Source organism: Rattus rattus, chromosome 13, assembly GCF_011064425.1.
Source record: "Rattus rattus isolate New Zealand chromosome 13, Rrattus_CSIRO_v1, whole genome shotgun sequence".
Classification (NCBI taxonomy): Eukaryota; Metazoa; Chordata; class Mammalia; order Rodentia; family Muridae; genus Rattus; species Rattus rattus.
Window position 1 is genome coordinate 60,926,259 of NC_046166.1, and position 18,815 is coordinate 60,945,073.

Here is an 18,815-nt window from a genome sequence, read left to right on the forward strand (position 1 = left end):
GAAGACAGCTACAATGTACTCATATACATTAAATAAATAAATCTTTAAAAAAGGGGGGGCTATAGGCAAGCCTGTAGGGCATTTTCTTAATTAGTAATTGATAGGGGAGAGCCCACCCCATTGTGGGGGGTGCCATCCAGACGCTCCTGGGTGCTATAAGAAAGCAGGCTGAGCAGCACCCCTTCGTGGCCTCTGCACCAGACTCCTGCCTCTGGGTTCCTGCCCTGTATCTGTTTCTGCTCCTGACTGCCCTTGATGATGAACTGGGTGATATGGAAGAGTAAGGGAAATAAATAAACTCTTTCCTTCCCAAGCTGCTTTTGGTCACGGTGTTTCACCGACGCAGTGGCCATCCCGGCTAAGACACACGCTCAACCCCACTTGCCAGCCAGTCTCTCTTTCTCTTCACTACAAGAAACAGAGTCTATCTGCTGGAACCTCCTTGCCCTGCAGGTATATAAGCCCTCCTCCAACAGCCTTCCCTTTAAATCCTCAGCCAGTCAAAGTGACACCCTGGGAGTCCTCCCAGCCCTGAGAGTCCTCCCAGCCCGACAAGGAAACAACAGAACTGACGACAGAGAAGGTATCTGTTTGTGTCTGTCCATCATCCCCGATCTCCCTTACACCCCCCATCAAGTGTCAGGAAATGAGGACTCACAGGGAGCACCGACTACACAGACAGAGACGACGACAAAGACAGGATGCCTCTCTGCTAGCGGCAGTGTGTGAGACTGCTGGGCAAGCAAGGTGGAAGGGAAGAGTGGAGAAGGTATGCACTCAGCCGCCACAGAAGAGCAGCTCTCAGGTCTCATGCAAGCAAAACCATACTGGTCCTGTGGTCACCAGCCCACCACCCAGCAAGGCCACAGGCTCCTTTCTTCCTGGGTAATGCACTGACATAGATCTTCCCACTTGAGAGGGGCAGGCCAGGAGGGCTGTCCACAAATGGGTACCACCAGGCATCCCGAATGGCTAAGACAGGCTTTTCTTAGGTAGCTCAACTTTGCTATCCCAGTGAGTCAATCAGAGTACAAAGCAGAATGAAGAAGTGTGGTCCAGCAACACTCTATGGAAGCTGTAAGCTCCTATTGGCCAAGAGCTTGTATCCGTGGAGAAGAGGTCCATGGCTCTTTTTGGGATTGGCTAAAGAAGATCCCATCATTCAAACCCTCTGTACCAAATGGATGAGGGAAGATGCTATACCCAGGGACGGAAGGAGCCTGTGCTGGAAAGCCCAAATGCGAGCGAGGTAAACCCAGAGCTCACACATGCATTACATTGGCCAGGGAGAGAGGCAGATATACATGTGCAAGGGGAGGCTGCCGTGTCACTTCCTGGAAATCCAGGAACTTCCCCTGCTTGTGCCTCAAAGCCCGAGCAGAAAGGGGTACACAGCAGATGGGAGCCGCCCCTTTCTGCCTCTCCCCAGCCCCGTAATGGATGGGCTGCTCCCGTGGCAAAGGCAGGACCCGGAGAGGATCGGTGCAGTGTATACCTTCCAGAACGGTCAACCATGCAGAGTGATGGGAGAGTCCGATAGAGTTACCCGCCAAGCACGTATACTCCCCCGCATCCTCAAAGGAGACATTCCGTAGATGAAGCACCTCCATTTCCTTGTCGGTGGTATTAACTCCAGCAGTCTAGAAGAGACGACGGAAGCAAAATGGACAAGCACAGGACATGAGACCTCAGAGAGGCGGAGGAACGGAGGGACAGAGAAGGGACCAAAACCAGAGGAAGAAATGCTCCCCCAGCATCTCCTTTGCAACAGGGCAGAAAAACCACCAGCCAGCGAGACCTGTTAGAGGAAAACAGCGAGGCTCTGAGGGAGGCTCTCCGGCAGACCTGAGGAGACGACGGCTTGGTTATGACCCTTCACCAGACGCTGGCAGCCACTGGCCCAGCCAAAGCATGCGGGCGGTGGGCAGCATGGAGAAATGGGGCCTGGCAGGTAGGGGGCTGTTTGGTTTTAGGTGGAGAGAGTCAGTGGGTACAGACGGCAGGGAAAGAAAGGCAGTCTCCACACCCAACCCAACACACACACACACACACACACACACACACACACACACACACACACACACACATACACACACACACACGCACGCACGACCTGCAGATATCTGGTCCCTTCTCTTAGTCACTATTGAAAACTTCAGTCAAAAGCGTGGCTGAATACTGTGTTCTTTAATCAGTAATTAACATGCAAGAGTAAAGTCTTCCTTTAAGATGGCTGATATGCTGTATTTTATGGTATATCATTAAAAAAAAGTGAGTACAAGTAGAAAAAAAAAAAAAAGAAAAGAAAAAAAACTTCAGTCAAACATCATTCCTAATATCTCCCAAGTCTATAGAGGCACACACACACACACACACACACACACACACACACACACACACACACACACAGGAGGGGGGGAGAGAACACACATATATACCTAAGGCACAGAGGGAGCCACAGATCACCAACACAGTACCAAACCAAACCAGCCTCCCGAGAAGCCAGGGATTTTTCCATGGCTCTGGGCATGAGGAACACAGTAGGAGAAAAAGGTAGAGTTGGAACTGGCTTCCCAACCTGCCCCAGCAGTGTGGAGCTTTAATCAAGTACCCAGTACAGGGTCCCGTCCATCTCCCCGTTACCTTTTGGCACAGGTCTGGTGACAGTGAGCCACGCAGACTGGTTGGCTTCGCCAATATAATTGGAAACCTTACACACATACTCCCCGCTCTGGGCCTCTGTCACATTGAACAGGGTCAGCACCTCCGCATCCGAGCTATTAATCCCCGAATGCTGGAACAAACCAACGACACACCAGTCAGTTGGGCAAACACCAAGATGTGGCCACACTGTGCTCCTGGGCAGCTTTCAGCCCGAGGAGCCAAGGCGAGGGAGACACTGAGACCTACAGTCTTCTCTTCTGAGTGGGGACAAAACGAAGCTGCTAATGAGAGTGGACAGAGACGGAAAGCTAAAACAGTAAAACAGGGGGGGGTCGGAGGGAGGGAGAAAAAGGGAAATTGGAGAGGGGGGGAAGAAGAGGAGGGGAGGGCAGGGGGTCCGAGGAGAGGTCACTGTCCCAAAGCAAATATTCAGTATACGTTAAACTCCCTCCTCCAAGACCGGGTTGGGAACATGTAATTGGAGAACGCGCTCCCAAAAGGCCCCAAGTTAGAGAGCTGGCCCCCTTTCTTCCAGAATGTTTTCAGCTCCAGTGGCAAAGAGAAAGGGGGCAGCCAGTAAATCTCTAGGGCAGCCCAGGCAGGGGAGGATGGGCTCTAACTTCTGGTTACTCCTGCTGCAAGATTCACTGGGGACCTTGCCAGTTAGCGCCCTGGATTAACGGAGCCCTCGGACAATGAGTCTGGGAGCAAGAGGAAAAAGGAAGGAAATGCCGTTACTCCTCAACCGGCCTAGAATTTATAGGTGGCATTTACTTTGCCAACTGTTTAAGCAATGCCCTTGCCATTTACCTTGTTCGCCCAAAGACTGTGACTTAGGAAAAACAAGCAGGAAGACCCTGGGAAACATTTGCTGTTGGAGGCTGTGGTCTCCCGTCACAAGCAAGCAGGAGTTTCAATGTCTTCCTTGAGTAACTGACCCAAGATCCTGGGCCACTCTCGAAGTTCTTTAGGAACCAGCCACCCGCGTCACCCAGCCACCCTCTGTTCCCAGCTCACCCCCATCTTTGGCTGTCACCAGCCTGTGGCCAGTAGAGTCTGTGCCTTATGGGTAAGGCTGAGCCCAAATCCCAGGCACTGAGCCCCAGGGAACACCTGGTCACCTTCCCAGCAAACTAGCCAAGAGTGAGGCTAAGATTACCTTCAGGATCTGGACATACGGCAAGTTGTCTGGGCCGATCTTACTCCCATTCACCTCGATGTGCTTCAGCCACTGGATGTGAGGCTGGGGATCACTGTACACCTTGCACATGAACTCCACGTTGCTGCCCAGGGCCACAGTCTTGTTGGCCGGTAGCCCTGCCTGAAGGATGGGCCGGTGAGGGGATCGCTCTGTGGAGGTGCAGGGAGGGTGGACATGTTAGCCTCTTCACTGACCTGGTCGTGGCTGGGATGCTGACAGTGGTTAAGGCCTACAGTGACCTCCGCAGTATCCTTCCCACTGCTTCTGCTAAACTCCAGCCCCTTGAACCTGATCTGAGAGAAGGGGTGCCGTTTCTTCCAGACCTGCACCCACACTTCAAGACACAACCAAGTCTAAATAGAGACACACCCCGAGATTCCAGCATCTTAGACCCTTCCCAAACCTCCCAGATTAGAATCTCCTCTCTGGGCTATTATCAATGGCAAAGCAGGTGTTTGTTTCGAGGCTCTGGATACCCGGAACCTTTTCAATCACTGCCCTGAGATGAACAACACACTGTTTGTCTTCCAGGATACTACCAAGTGGACACGATGGCAATTCTGTACTTCAAGGCACTTCGCCTCTGCACCCCAGTATGTGCACTTGGCCTATATGGCTACTTTAATGGTGTTTGTACTGCGAGGACGCAAAGGACAAAGTTCAGAGCAGGGACTTATAGACCCTGGTATGTTAGTGATGTTCTTTAAGCAACAGCTACTGTTACACTGTATTTCTCATTGCTACACCAAGCTGTGTCTTCCTAGACATGAAGGCTAACAGTAGCTGTTGCTTAATGAATGACTTTTGTTTTCTAAAGTGAGCCAGGAATAGTTGTGCACGCCTTTTAATTCCAGCACTCAGGCAGCTCTCCAGTGAGTTCAAGGGAAGCGTGGTCTACACAGTAAATTCCAGGTGGCCAGGGATACATAGAGATACTTTGTCTCCAAAATAAATAAATGAAAGGAAGGAAGGTTGGGAGAAAAGGCAGACGACAGAAAGAAAGAAGAAAGAAAGAAAGGAAGGAAGGAAGGAAGGAAGGAAGGAAGGAAGGAAGGAAGGAAGGAAGAGAAGGAAGGAAATCTTAGCACTTGAGAGGTTGGTGCAGGAGAATCGCCATGAGTTCAAAATCAGGCTAAGTTTTATGGTGAGTTCCACAGCTGTCTGGGCTAAAGTCTGAGATCATTATCTCAAATTGGAAAGAATGAAGGGAGGGGAGAGGCAGGGAGCAAAAACTAAAGCTCAAAGTGGAAAGTTTAGTACCGAATGTCCAGAATCCATCCTAGAATCTCAGACTCCTCAGCTGACTTTTTCCACCCCCACCCTGCCTCTGACTGACTCTTGCCCACTTAGCCCCGGCCTTCTTACCCACAACGTCTAGCTGGTAGGTGTGGTTAATGCTCCCATACTCGTTCTCCACGATGCAGGTGTAGTTGCCCTTGTCAGAAGGCACCACAGAGTCCATTATGATGCTCCAAGTGGCGTAACGAACCTGTAGGGCACAGACAGACAAGTGGCTTTGCTGAGGGTCTGTGGAGAGTGCAGGTGAGAGCCGCACACACGGCCAGTGATGCACTGTTAGTCACGCATACCACAGAAGGACTGGTTCCTGGTCTATTCACACTCAGAACCCTTCCTGTGAACTAAAACCAGCAGGGTGTGAAGACGCTGGCCGTCTTCACGGCAGCATCAGCGATCTGGACAAACATGTCTTTGGGAAATTCTCCTAAGCTCACTGGGAATCCTCGCCATGTCCGCCTGACGTGGTGAAAGTTTCACAAACTATCTCCTCAGGGTTGGCGAGATGGCTCCATGGATAAAGGCACTTGCCCCAGGTGGTGGACGGAGATAAGGAATTCCTACAAGTAGTTCTCGAACCTCCATGTGCACACCACTGCTTGCACATGTGCACACAAAATAAATGAACATATAATAAAAATAACGCAGAAACCACGTCTCTTCTTCTGCTGACTATGGTCAGATCCGTCCTCAACCGTCCCCTGCTCTTCCACGGAGGAACTGCGGCAGGCTGCTCACCACAGCTGCCCTTTGACATTTACCTCCTTATGTGGTTTACAGAACTGAGTGGTGGTGGCAGACACTTTTAATTTTAGTACTCGAGAGGGAAAGACAGACAGATTTCTGAGTTCTAGGCCAGCCAGAGCTACACAGAGAAATCCTGGTTGGGGGTGGGGGCGGGGAACGACGACACACGATCAAATAATTAATAGAGAAAGAAAAAGATTGTGCACGTGTGTGTGTGTGCGTGTGTGTGTGTGCACGCGCATGCGCGTGCGTCCACAAAAGCCCTGAAGCTAGAGTTCTAGGTGGTTGTGAGTTGCCTGATGTGGGTGTTGGTCAGCAGACTCTGGTACTCTGGAACAGAGTAGTATATGCTTAACCACTAAGCTGTCTCTCTAGCCAGCCCCTCGTACTTATACAGGAACAATGAGAAGCCATTCAGGTACACGGAAGAGTCAGGAGTTCAGACCAGTCTGGGGCACATACAGAAGGAGCACAGTCCCCCCGAAAAAAGTCATAAAGGTATGAGAAAAGAGACTCCAGGGGAGTCAGACATATTTGGGACCTGGGGGAATCATCAGATCTCTGAGGAAGAGATTCTCATCAAAAATGTTCTTCCTACAAGGGAGAGGAAGCGGCTTATCAGCATAGGAAATGCCCATTGGTATCAAAAAGCAACACGAACACATTCACCAGTTGTGTTTCTTGGCAAATGTCTCGGAAGTCTGTCATTCGAATATCCAGTTACGGAGGTGACTGGTTTTCCCTTTTAGGACTTGAGGGCTGAAGATGAACCTCAATGGTGCAGGTTTCGCATGCACCATGGAGGAAGTGGATGATGGGTACTGACATATCTAACACGTAAAACATAGCTACAACTTTTGGACCTGATAACTCCACTTCCAGTAATCTGTCCTGAGAAAGGTCCTTTAAAAGTATGCAAGAGGGCCGTGTGGTGGCACATGCCCTTCTTCAATCCCAGTACCTAGGATGCGGAGGCAGGCGGCTCTCTGTGAGCTTGAGGGCAGCCTGGTGGTCACAGTGAGTTCCAGGACAGCCAGAGCTAAGTAGAGAGAGACCCTGGATCAAAACCCAGAGGGGAGGGAGGGAAGGAGGGAGGGAGGGAGGAGAGGACTAATGGTGGCTGGTAAGATAAAGGGTAAAGAAAGGGACTTGTGACCATGCCTGACGACCCGAGGTGATCTCCAGGACCCTCCTAGGTGAAGGAGAACAGAGCCCTCCCTGTTTTCCTCACATCTCCACATGCTTATCCTCCCGCAGACAAAAAATTTTAAAGTAGTAAAAAATCAAAACACTATAGTTCTCAGGAATCTGGCACCCTCTTCAGACTTCTGCAGGCACTGGGCACACACGTGGCACACGCACACACACACACGCAAACACACACACACACACACACACACACGCGCGCGCGCGCGCGCGCATGTGAAACAATTATAAAATAAACTTTAAAAATTTTGAAAATCAACAACAAAAACCTTTAAAAAGGCAACCGCAACAACAACAAAAACAACAAAGCAATCAAAGCAGGTAACAGACATTTGCTATCCCAGCCCCCATCCAACGCCTTGCTCTAGCTGTTCTTTGGTCTGTGTGTACCCTTACCTTGTAGCCTCCGATCCGGTGGTCAGGTTTGAATTCCTTGCCGTTTTTCAACCAGCGCAAAGTGGGGCTGGGTGTCCCGCTCGACGGGCATTTGAACTTCACCGTCTTGGCAGCTGGCACCGCGTGCAGTTTCTTCTCCATTTTCTCTGGGGATGTCCAGTATGGCGCCACAGCTGTCAAGGAAAAGCCAGAGGACACAGATGAGGGCAGCAGGAGTGATCGGGCTCAGAAGCCAGGGCCCAGGCGGGACCACATGCACCCCGTCTGCCTGCTCAGCACCCTAGGTCATCTAGAGGGGCAGCAGCTAGGCACTGTGGGCCCACAGGCCCTCCGAGTCTCTCTCCTCCCATTTCAGACAGGCCTTCCTCTAAGTCCCAACTCCCAGGTCCCAAAGGCAGTAAGATAGAAAACAGTGTCTCACGCCTACGGTTTGGTTTGGTGTTGTCTGTCTCTTTCTCCTCTGAGGAGGAGTCATCGTCATCGTCATCATCCTCCGAGGATGGCAGTGCATCTATGAGAGGAAGGAGGGAAACTGAGGTATGTCCAAGTATTTCTAGACTGCCATCCGAACAGCAGTTGCCCAGTCTAGACCACCTCAGTGTGGTCACAGACATCCATCCTGTCAACATCCATCCTGTAAGGACTCCCAGTTTTCCTGAATTTTGCCTCAGTGACAGTTTCTGTTTAAGAACTGCGTGCTCCAGCACTCATCCCGGCCCAGTGCACTGCCTTCTGCCCAAAAGTCCAGATGGCTCTAACCGGGCTAGCTCCTTTTTGCCAAATTTATTTAATTCCAGCCCATATACCAAGACCTCTCAGCTAACAGTACCACCTGGGTACCCACAACAGCAGATGAAGAATTGGTTTTCTTTGGACATCAACCGCTGAGAAACCAAGGCTGATCTAGACACCTGGGCCTTGCGGATACTTCTAAAGCTGTGGGCTAAACAGCCTGCAGTTAGAATCTTCTAGTGTGAATCTCCTGAGGGCTGGGAGCTACCTGCTTCCCTTTCTCTCTCTCTTTCCCCCAAAGATTTATTTTTTAATTTATATATATGTATATGAGCCTGTATGAGCATGTCCCATGTGCATGCAGGAGCCCGAGGGGGCGTGGGCCAGAACAGGGTGCTGGATCCCCAGGAACTGAAGTCACAGGCATCTGTAAGAAAGCCGTGAATGCCGGGAACCAAATCCAGGTCCTCTGCAAGGGTGTCAGGTTCTCTTAACAGCTGGGCAATCTCTCTTGCTCCAGAGCTGCCTTTTCTGTAGATGTTTTAAGACAGTGTGTCTCGTGATGTGGAGATGTAGACAAGGCTGGCTTCGAACTCAAAACAGAGATCCTCTGGAGTGCTGGGATTAAAGGTACTCACTGCTGTGCCCGGCTATAGCTGCCTTCACTCCCCAAATGGGATGTGCCTCGTGTAAAAACAGGCTATGTGAGGTAGCACCTTTAATCCCGGCACTTGGGAGCAAGCGGATCTCTGTGACTCTGAGACCAGCTTGGTCTCCGTGAGTTGCAGGACAGCCAGGGCTTGCATAGAGAGATCCTCCACTCCATAAATGGGATGCACCCCGTTTAAAAAAGAAAAGTCTCAATATCCACTAGAGGTCTCTCTAGTTCCCGATGCCACTCTTGGGGACTAGGGAAACATGTTCCTTAACTGGGGACAAGTTCTACATGGTGCCTGGGATGAGGTACCAAGCCCTCAGGTTGGCATAAAGGAAGTTCCAGCTTTTCTGGAATGTGGTTTTGTGAAAGTCACATTCTACAGGGAACATATTCCCAGCCATAAGAGTTCTAGGCTCACTCGCTGGGCTGCCAGACAACAGGTTTTCTTCTTCCCACAAAGCCTGAACATGGCCGTGTACCCGAGTCCTTCCCACCACGGCAGGAACCTTACCATATGTTCTCAGGTTCCAACCACTAAGCCTAGGACTTGACAAGATCAAGCTGGCTGAGCCCCACTTAGAGTGACCTGGACATGCTGTGCTGGGGAAATGACAGGGGTCTTAACACCCCAAAGCATTAATAATCACCTCTGAGGTAGGTCTTAGCTTGGCATCTGCCCTACCGGGTCAACCTCCTGAGAGCTAAAGCCACGCAGCGGGCAGGGAGAGCAATGTTAGTGGGCGGCAGTTCTGAAGCAGAGTCGGGCGGATCGAGGAGGGGGAAGGAAGTTCGCCTCCCTTGAAAACTAGCAAAGTTGGAGGAGTGGACGGGGGTGGGGGGTGGGGGCAGAGGGCATTGCTACCAACCTGAGACATTGACGGAGAAGTAGGTGGTATCGCTGCCAGAGGGGCTGCTGGTCACACAAGCGTAGAGGCCAGAGTCAGCGGGGATGGAATCCCGCACCTCTACCTCCTCCCCTGTGATGCGTGTACGGTTACTCTCCGCCAGCTGCACCCCATCCCGCAGCCAGTTGATGCTCTGCACATCATCGCGCAGCCGGCAGCGAAGCTGTAGCAGGTCACCAGGGTGGACCAGGAGAGACTCCACTTCCACAGGGACTCCCCAGGGCTGAGCTGCAGCCACCCACAGGGGCCAGGAAGAAGAGCCAAGTGGAGAAAGGAGGAGGAGAAAGGGAGTTAGGTGAGCCATAGGTCGCTGCACTGTCCGAGCCTCAGTTGAGGCAACAGAGCTGGGGACTGGGATATGTACCAGTTGGAAACGCTGGGCAACCTGAGGTCCCCAGCCCTTCTCCTCCACCCCACTTCTCCGTAAGTCAAAGAAGAAAAAGGCAAAGTTAGGAAGCAGCCGCAGCAGCATTAAGCAGTGTTTCAACTTCCTCCAGTCTAAGGGGAAAGGTCTTTCCAGATCTAGAATGCCCCCTTCCCCGTATGCTGCTCAATTCTTGGTTACTTCCCACCAGAACACCCCAGTCCTTCTTAGCCCTGTCAGTCAGCCTCACCCCTTTCCCTAGCGAACCAACCCAACCCCTCACAAACCCAGCAGCCCCAACGCCCAAGATGAGAGCAGGAATTTGGTCAACCCGGGGCTCTTGGTACACATGACTCAGCGTGGGCGGGGGCCTGGCCCTCCAGCAACACAGATGCGTTATGTGGGAGGGACAGCCAAGGAGAGGTCAGCTCAGGGGAGCCTCCAGCTAACAGGTGTTAGGCCCAAGGCCTGCAGCTGCCACAACGGCACATTTGCTCTGGCAGCAGACATGGCACACATAAACCCTTTCTCATCGCCTGCCTGGCTTCACCCCTCTCCTGCACCCCATCTTCCTCCTCGGGACACAGTGTCATACTCATACTGTGGTGGTGTGACAGACAGAGAATGGCTCCCATATTGAGCGTCTGATCCTGGGTTGGTAGAACTGTTCTGGGAAGAAGTAGGTGTCTTTGTTGGAGAAGGTGTTATCCCGGTGAGCAAGGTTTCAAAAGTCCATGCCAGACCCAGTTACTCAGTCCATCTCTCTGTCTGTTTCTCTCTCTTCTCTCCCTCCCTCCCTCCTTCCTCCAACTTGTAGACCAGTAAGCTCTCAGCTGCAGTTCCGGTACCTTGCCTGCCTTCGTGCTACCAGAGTGCTACCAAAAACAGTCATAGACTCACCCTCGGAAACAGTAAGCCAGCCCCCAGTTAAGTGCTTTCTTTAACTTGCCTTGGTCCTGGTGTCTCATCACAGAGATAGAAAAGTAGCTAAGGTGCACATACCCTAGGCATCCCCTTCTGTATCTCAACCAGAAGTACAAGACCTCCCCCCAGGATCCGAGCCGTGGAGAGCACCCACCCCTCCTGCGAATGAACTGCTTCACCATCAGAAAACCCATATTCTTGGCACTATCAGTAGTCTGCCATACTGGCCGAAGACGTCCCTTTGCTAAGGAGGAACCAAAGAAGTTTCTGCTCTTTTTTGGATGTTCAAATGAATGGCTGGCCTCCAAAAAGAATGTTCTAGGTGCCTGCCACCAACCTAGGCTCAAGTCACAGGTGCCTGAGACTCTGAAACAACTCCTTCAGCCCTGGTCTGATCCCATCCTCTGCCTCTCTCTAGGAGTTCACCAGCATTGAAACAGCAGGGACCTCAGTTCTAACCACCACCTGGCCTTCTTCTTTTTCAGGGCCTCACTTTCTAGCCCTGGCTGGCCCGGAACTTACAGAGGTCCACCAACTTCTTCACCCTGTGTGCTGGGGTTCACGGTATGTAGCCAACCTTTTCTTACACCGGACTTTGGTTTTCTGAGACAAAGTCTTACTGTATAGCCCAGAGTGCCTTGACTCACTGTGTAGCACAGACTGGCCCCACCAAATCTGACCCCGAATCTGACGCCCCCACCCACCCTCTTCCCCCTTCTTTTGCAGGGCTTGGAGTAGAAGCGGGTGCTGGGCAAAGCGCCTTACAGATCCTCACCTCTCTCTTTTAGATTGGTTTCATTTTTAACTGTATGTCTGTGCTTTGTGTCTGTCTGTGGGCATTTGCACGTGGGAACGTGGGTCCCTGGGGAGGTCAGAGGTGTCCCATCACCCACCTAAAGCTGGAGTTAGGGACAGTTGTGAGCCACGGGATATGGGCAGAGGGGGCCAAACTGGGACCCTCCCTCCGTACTCTGATCCTCTTAAGCCCTGAGCTACCACACCAGCTCCTTACTTCTCATTTTAACAAGTCTTTTTCTGGAGTGGTCCACTAGAAGCCTTAGGTACGTGGGGGTGGGAGGAGATGGGGGAGGTGGGGGGGCAGGTTGAACACGGCTTTTCTTCCTAGGAGCCCACACACTGCTGTTTATCAACCTAAGGACTCTCTCTCCTAAACACAGTGCCATCAAGTCCAGTCTGGATGCCAGCGAGCTAACACATGTTTATTTTTGTGCTCTGGTCAAGGAGAGCACCAGAGGAGAGCAGAGAGCACCAGAGGAGAACAGAAGACACAGTTGATTAAAAATAGCTGCCGTGGACCATTCTTTCCGTTTATGGTTTTTGCCGAAAGAATTAAAAAACCAGCTTGGACTCGACCCTGAAGGAGAGCGGCAAGCGTTCCTTCCTCCTATTGATCCGATTTCACTTCCCTCAAGTGATCTCACTCATTAAATATTTTGCCGCTCCTGATCCCGACCGGCCACTGGTCAACAACAGTGAAGTCGAATTCTCAGAGTCCAGGCATCACATCACACAGGTCCCAGAATTGGCTCCCAAAGAACTCAGCAGAGAGAATAGACAGGCATGCTCCCATGGGAAGGAGCCGGCGTCTGCCCTTTCCCATGGCCATAACTTCTAGCTGGCACTGACCAACGTGGAAAAGAAACTCATCTCTGAGCTACGAAAGCCTCGAACCAGCATCCTTGTTCCAACTCCCTTCGCCCCCACCCCAACCCCACCCCTCGGCTCTTGCAGCCATTCTCAGACAACACTCCTCCCAGCCCTACACTCTGGTTTACATAGTCACTGTCCTCATCAAAGTCCTACCCTAGATATAATGTAAGACCCAAGTCCCGGCCCATCGTCCCCCCCCTGTTGCCTCCCTTTGGTTTTTTTGAGACAGGGTTTCTCTCTGTAGCCCTGGATGTTCGGGAAGCCGCTCTTAAGACCAGGCTGGCCTGCTGGGATTAAAGGCATGTATAACCACCGTTTGGCCCTAATCCCTCTCGGCCTCCAAGGCTCCTGCCAATCCAATCCTGTCTTTCCAACACTCCACCCAACCTTGTTCGTGCCTTCCCCCCAAACCCAGCTATGTCTCAGCACAACTGCTCCATCCTCCTGCAGAGAAACCAGACTTCCGATGACACCAGTCATAACCTGATGACACCAGTCATAACCTCCGGAGTTCTCCAGCCTCAATCAGTCAAAGCCTACTGTCAGAAAAATCCCAGCAGCCTTTAGTCTGCATAGTGTTTAATTTTTCACAATACTCAGTTCAGACAAAAAAAAATTTCTGTCCAAAGGTTCTTCACCCATGGTTGATAGAACCAGCAGAACCCATAGAAAAGGAAGAATAGTTGTATATTCAGAGTTAGAAAACCATTCCAAAAATCGAATTTTAGACTATTTTACCTCCCTGCCTAAAAAAAAAAAAAAAAAAAAAAAAAAAACCAAAACAAAACACATACCCATAGAACTGAGTCTCCTACACATCCTATAGACACAGAGACAGACAGACAGACAGACACACACAGACACACACACACACAGACACACACACACACACACACAGAGTTTCTCAATAGCTCTGGTTAACCTGGAATTCATTGTAGACAAGCCTGGGCCTTGAACTCAGAGACTGCCTGCCTATGCTTCCCAGCTCCTAGGGTTACAGTTGCCCGACATTGTACCCTGCAGCCATAGCACATACTAGCCACCAAAGTTCTGTGCATTTCCCACAATAGGATCATACACTGTGCAGTACTTTGGGACTGTTGTGTAGGCAAGGTCCTTCTAGGTCAGAGCTGTTCTCCAAATTTCTTTCTTTTTAACGGCTGAACAGTGTTTGGGTGTATGACCTATCACATTCCAGTGACGGGAGGACATCAGGGAGTACTGTCCCTCAGGGATGACAAGTAGCCATTCCTTGCTCTCTCCTAAATATTAGAAAGCAACCCAGGCCAGAACTGACTCTTACAATTAACACCAAGCACAGAAACCGGTCTTTTAGAAGACTCATAAATCAGCCAAGGGGCTGTAACTGGGTTCTCCATTTACTAAGCAGCCATAAAGAAAGTTACTTTGTTGTGGGAGGCCTGGAAAGGTAACAAGTTGGACTCTTACCTGTGTGTTAGAGTGACCCTAACACTGACTCTGTTACTAGGTAAGGTGGTTTAATTGTTCAGTAGCAACCCACTATGGCTGTTAAGAATTGCATGGCCCTCCCTCACGTCTTCCTTTGACAAGAGGTAGTCCGCATGCATAGCCTCCTCTGAGCTGGACTTTGTCAGTCAAAACCAATAGGCTGGAGCTACAATGTGGCAGGTTTATCAGCCAATGAGAGACCAGCTAACTGCTACTTTCATTAAACTGGCTGTGAAGGAGGAAAAAGGGGGCCACCTGATTGCTGGACGGATGCTGAAATCCACATTCTAGTCCTTGATAGAAGACTGGATAGGATAGCATGGGACAGCATGGGGTAGGATAGGAACCTGTTGAAATAAAGTAGAGGCAACCAGACAGACTTGCTGCCAAGCCTGACAACCCAAGTTTAACCCTTAGAACCCATGTGGTGGGAAAAGAGAATGAGCTCCCCTGACCTTACTACATACACAATAAACAAACATAAATGTCTTGTAAAACTGTTTTTTGTTTTGTTTTGTTTTTTGAGACAGGATCTCACTATGTAGTCCTGTCTGGCCTGGAACTCACTATGTAGCTGGCTTCAAATTTACAAGAGATCTGCCTGTGTCTGCTTCCTAAGTATTGAGATTAAAAGTATATCCCCTTCAAGCTGATTGAAAAACATTGTAAGGGGGCTGGAGTCATGGCTCAGAGGTTAAGAACACTGGCTGCTCTTCCAGAGGTCCTGAGTTCAATTCCCAGCCACCACATGGTGGTTCATAGCCATTTATAATAGACTCTGATGCCCTCTTCTGGTATGCAGATGTACATGCAGATACAGCACTCATACACATAAAATAAGTAAATCTTTCTAAAAAGTAAAAAAAAAAAAAAAAAAAGAAAAGAAAAGAAAAAGAAGAAAGAAAGAAAAAACATTAAAAACCTTCTTATCCTTCGTGTATATATGCTACATGCATCTCATCCCAAAAGATGAGACAGGGCACTCACTGTCTTCTGGAAACACAAGGCATCTCGATCTTCAGTGATCTGGTGTGGGGCTGATAATGTCTGACTGTGCGTCAGCTTACACTATCTACCGGTCTGCAGAGTATTGGACAGTAAAGCTGCAGAAAACAGCAAAACCATACTACAGAACGGTATCCCTACCACGATCACCAGGTTAGAGCCCGGCAGGTTAGACAGAGTTCGCTGGGAGCATTCTCACAGGGGGCTCAAGGTGCAACCCTGAATCCTAAAGCCTGTGTGGACAACTGTCTAAAACATAGGAGGGAAAAGTCTGGTGTGCGTCCTAGCAACAGGGAAGCTGAAGAGGGGGACACTGGAGTGAATACCAACCTGAGCTACGCTGGCAACATAGAGGGAAGAGGGGAAGAAGAAAGGAGGGGGGCCAGGGGGAAAGAGGGGGAGCATTTCATACATGGTCGCTGAGAAAACAGGCTGGACTGGTGGTCCCTTTAGAGCAGTGCTTCTCAACCTGTGGATCATGACCTCTTTTGGGTCGAAAGTTCCTTTTTCAGGGTTTGCCTAAGGCTATCTGAAACACACAAATATTTACGAATCTTTTTTTTTTTTTTTTAATTTTTTGAGACAAGGTTTCTCTGTGTAGCCCTGGCTGTCCCCAAACTTAGAGATCTGCCTGCCTCTGTTCCCCAACCCTTGCCAGTGAGGGGATCAAAGGCCTGAAGCTACCGTAACAATTCATAACAGTAGCAAAATCACAGTTACTAAGTAACCACTGCTTTAGAGAGAAGGGAGAATGTGTCAACCCTATCCAGCTTCTCTATTAGAGCCTCTAGAACAGGAGTGGGGAACCAGACTTCAGTAATCTTCAAGAAATCAGCCACAAAGGGCATAGTGCTTTTATGTTAAAGAACATGATAAATGTGAATGAAACCCTATGACCCCCTTCCTACTTGTACCCCAAATACTTTGGCTATTGTGGTAACTTCTCAACACGACAAGAGGGGTGACATTTGCTTATGGCAGAGCAGGCCAGAAGTGATCCAGTCTTTTAGCAGGTAATTCTGGTCTGAGCATGTTGATCCAATAATCTGACTCTAAATCTGATTTCTGACATGAGCCCTAGGTAAGTGGGAGACGGAGCCTTGAGGCCCAAATCCATATAAATCTTATTAAGGGTCAGCTTGTACAGTGTTCAATAGGAGACAGCCATTAAAGAAATGCTTGGGGGCCACACCTGTCTGTGGAGACCGAAGTGCAGCCCACTCGGGCCATGTGAATAAGTATCTCACATTACAACGTCACTTCCTGGGATGGCAGGATGGTTCACTTGGCAAGCAAGCTTGCTGCAAAGCCCGACTTGAGTTCTGCCTCCAGGACTCCCGTGGTAGAGAGATCCGACCCCTACAAGCTATCCTCTGACTACCACACGTGCACCGTGGCATATACATATGCCTCTGCCTTGCATTTGCCTGTGTGTGCATACACACCAATTTAAAAATATGCAACTTAAAAACTGTATTAAATAAAACACATCATGTCCTTCCCCAGGCCTGGTTCTATAAAACACAACTTGGACTGAGGGCAGTGCATGCCCAACCCCCACACTTTGGTATGACTTCAAAGAGGAGAGACAGCACAATCGCACAGCACTTTGCCATTCACCCCCGTGTGACGCTTCCCATTCACAGCCGTGCAAACCAGACACTGACACACAGCGAGCCGAGCATTTCTCCAGGCTGCTGTCTCCTTTGCGTGGCAGCCTTAAAGACTTCCTCACGTTCTCTCTACCCTGTGGCTGTGGGGCTTGTGCCGTGTACAGCTCTCTTCTTGTGTTACCTCATCAGATCCCCACGGTTGCTAGAGTAGGGTACCACCGTCTGCACCCTCATTTCAGAGAGGGGAAGTGGAGGCATACAGAGGTACAAGGTTTACCAGGACAATGCTCCTGGGTAGTAAGTGCTATAGAGAGCTGGGATCCAAACCCAAGCACCCTGCTTCTTCAGAACACACGTCCCAGCACAGCTCACCCTTTCCTTTACTTCTGTCTTTTGTTTTGCCTCCCCCCTCTCCCCCCTTGAGACCGACATGATGGCCTGAGCTAGTCTTCCATTTATTATGAAAGTCACAGTGACCTCAAATTTAGGTCAGGCCTCCTGCCTCTCGAGTGTACAATTTAGCTTCACCCTGTCTTTAAACTCACTGATTTTTAGAGATCTGTGAAGATGCTTTAATCCCATCGAATAGAACCCAGTCTCCCCTCTTCTCGCATGGGATCCTAAAATCGGCTGCCCCGGGCTTATTCCCACCCCTACACTCCCCATCTCACAGCCTAATCTCATCGATACCTTAAGAATTCATGTACCTTGCTCCGTCTGCAGGCGCACAACTTGATGAAACCCAGCACTCTGGAGGCTGAGTCAGGCAGATCTCCGTGGGTTTCAAGGGCAGCCTGGGCTACACAGTAAAAACCCTGTCTCAAAACATGCAGACAAAGCCAAAAAACCAAAAACGGTGCTTTTAACCTGAAGGAACCTCTCCAGTTGAGCAGGTTTGGGAATTGGGCGTCCCCTCCTCATGGCAGACCCCTAACTAATAATAATGATGGCCCTCCTTGGTACCGCATGTGGCACTAACAAACCACAGTGACCTGTGATAGGGCTACTTGGTTTTAAAGAAGTGGAGGTTGGCTGTGAAACTTCCTGCAAAGTCACAAAAAGGCTTTAAGTGTCTGGTCAGCTGTATCCTGGGCTGCTCCTCGATGCTTCTCACCCCAAGTGAGGATGAGAAACAGTTAGGGATGACCTACTGATGGCTTGCGGGCACAGCAATGTCCTGACCACAGGGAGGCTCTCAGCCCTCCCCGCAGCAACCCCTCCCCCAGTCAGCTGTCTTCTTACCCTCCATTTACAGTTTACAGCTGATAACCTCTAGCACCATCCAATTAGTCAATGGGCCTGGATGTCTCCTCCATAGATCAGAGGTCCTGAGAGAAGTCCTGGCTCAACAGCAGAGGTGACAACGCGCTGTCTCTCGTCCTCTCATGCTCTGAGATCACCAAGATCTCAGACCTATTCCCTCCTCAAGAATCCAGAGCTGCTGGATACTGGTGGCACATGCCGTTAGCCCCAGCACTCAGGAGGCAGAGGCAGGCAGATCTCTGCGAGTTTGAGGCCCAGCCTGGTCCACAGAGCGAGTTCCAGGACAGCCAGGGCTACATAGAGAAACCCTGTCTTTTCTTTCTTTCTTTCTTTCTTTCTTTCTTTCTTTCTTTCTTTCTTTCTTTCTTTCTTTCTTTCTTCTTTTCGGAGCTGAGGACCGAACCCAGGGCCTTGCGCTTTCTAGGCAAGCGCTCTACCACTGAGCTAAATCCCCAACCCTGAGAAACCCTGTCTTGAAAAACAAAATCCAGAGTCTTTTAGCTGTCTCCTCTCCCCTGCCTCAGCCTCTCCTCCATACCCCCCCATTTCTTCATTCTTTTTGCCACTTTAGAGACTTTGCTTTTTTTTTTTTTTTTTTTTTATTTTTTTTTTTTTTTCGGAGCTGGGGACCGAACCCAGGGCCTTGCGCTTGCCTAGCTACCACTGAGCTAAATCCCCAACCCCGACTTTGCTGTTCTTA

General features: G+C 50.2%; 1 protein-coding gene and 1 pseudogene across 8 annotated transcripts in view; one reads left to right on the forward strand and one right to left on the reverse strand.

The window, feature by feature from the left end:
- The window catches only part of Fgfr1 (fibroblast growth factor receptor 1), a 54,577-nt gene that overhangs the window by 7,693 nt on the left and 28,069 nt on the right, over positions 1-18,815 (reverse strand). For 3 of the 8 annotated variants that reach the window (XM_032918785.1, XM_032918787.1, XM_032918792.1), the window contains exons 3-8: positions 9,767-10,033; positions 7,932-8,021; positions 7,511-7,683; positions 5,231-5,354; positions 3,824-4,014; positions 1,496-1,640 (exon numbers count right to left, since the gene is read on the reverse strand). In XM_032918785.1, the coding sequence (XP_032774676.1) occupies positions 1,496-1,640; positions 3,824-4,014; positions 5,231-5,354; positions 7,511-7,683; positions 7,932-8,021; positions 9,767-10,033 (990 nt within the window). The remainder of the gene's footprint in view (positions 1-1,495; positions 1,641-3,823; positions 4,015-5,230; positions 5,355-7,510; positions 7,684-7,931; positions 8,022-9,766; positions 10,034-18,815) is intronic. The other 5 variants (XM_032918788.1, XM_032918786.1, XM_032918791.1 and 2 more) reach the window with 3 other exon arrangements.
- Positions 2,166-2,283, forward strand: LOC116915194 (annotated as a pseudogene).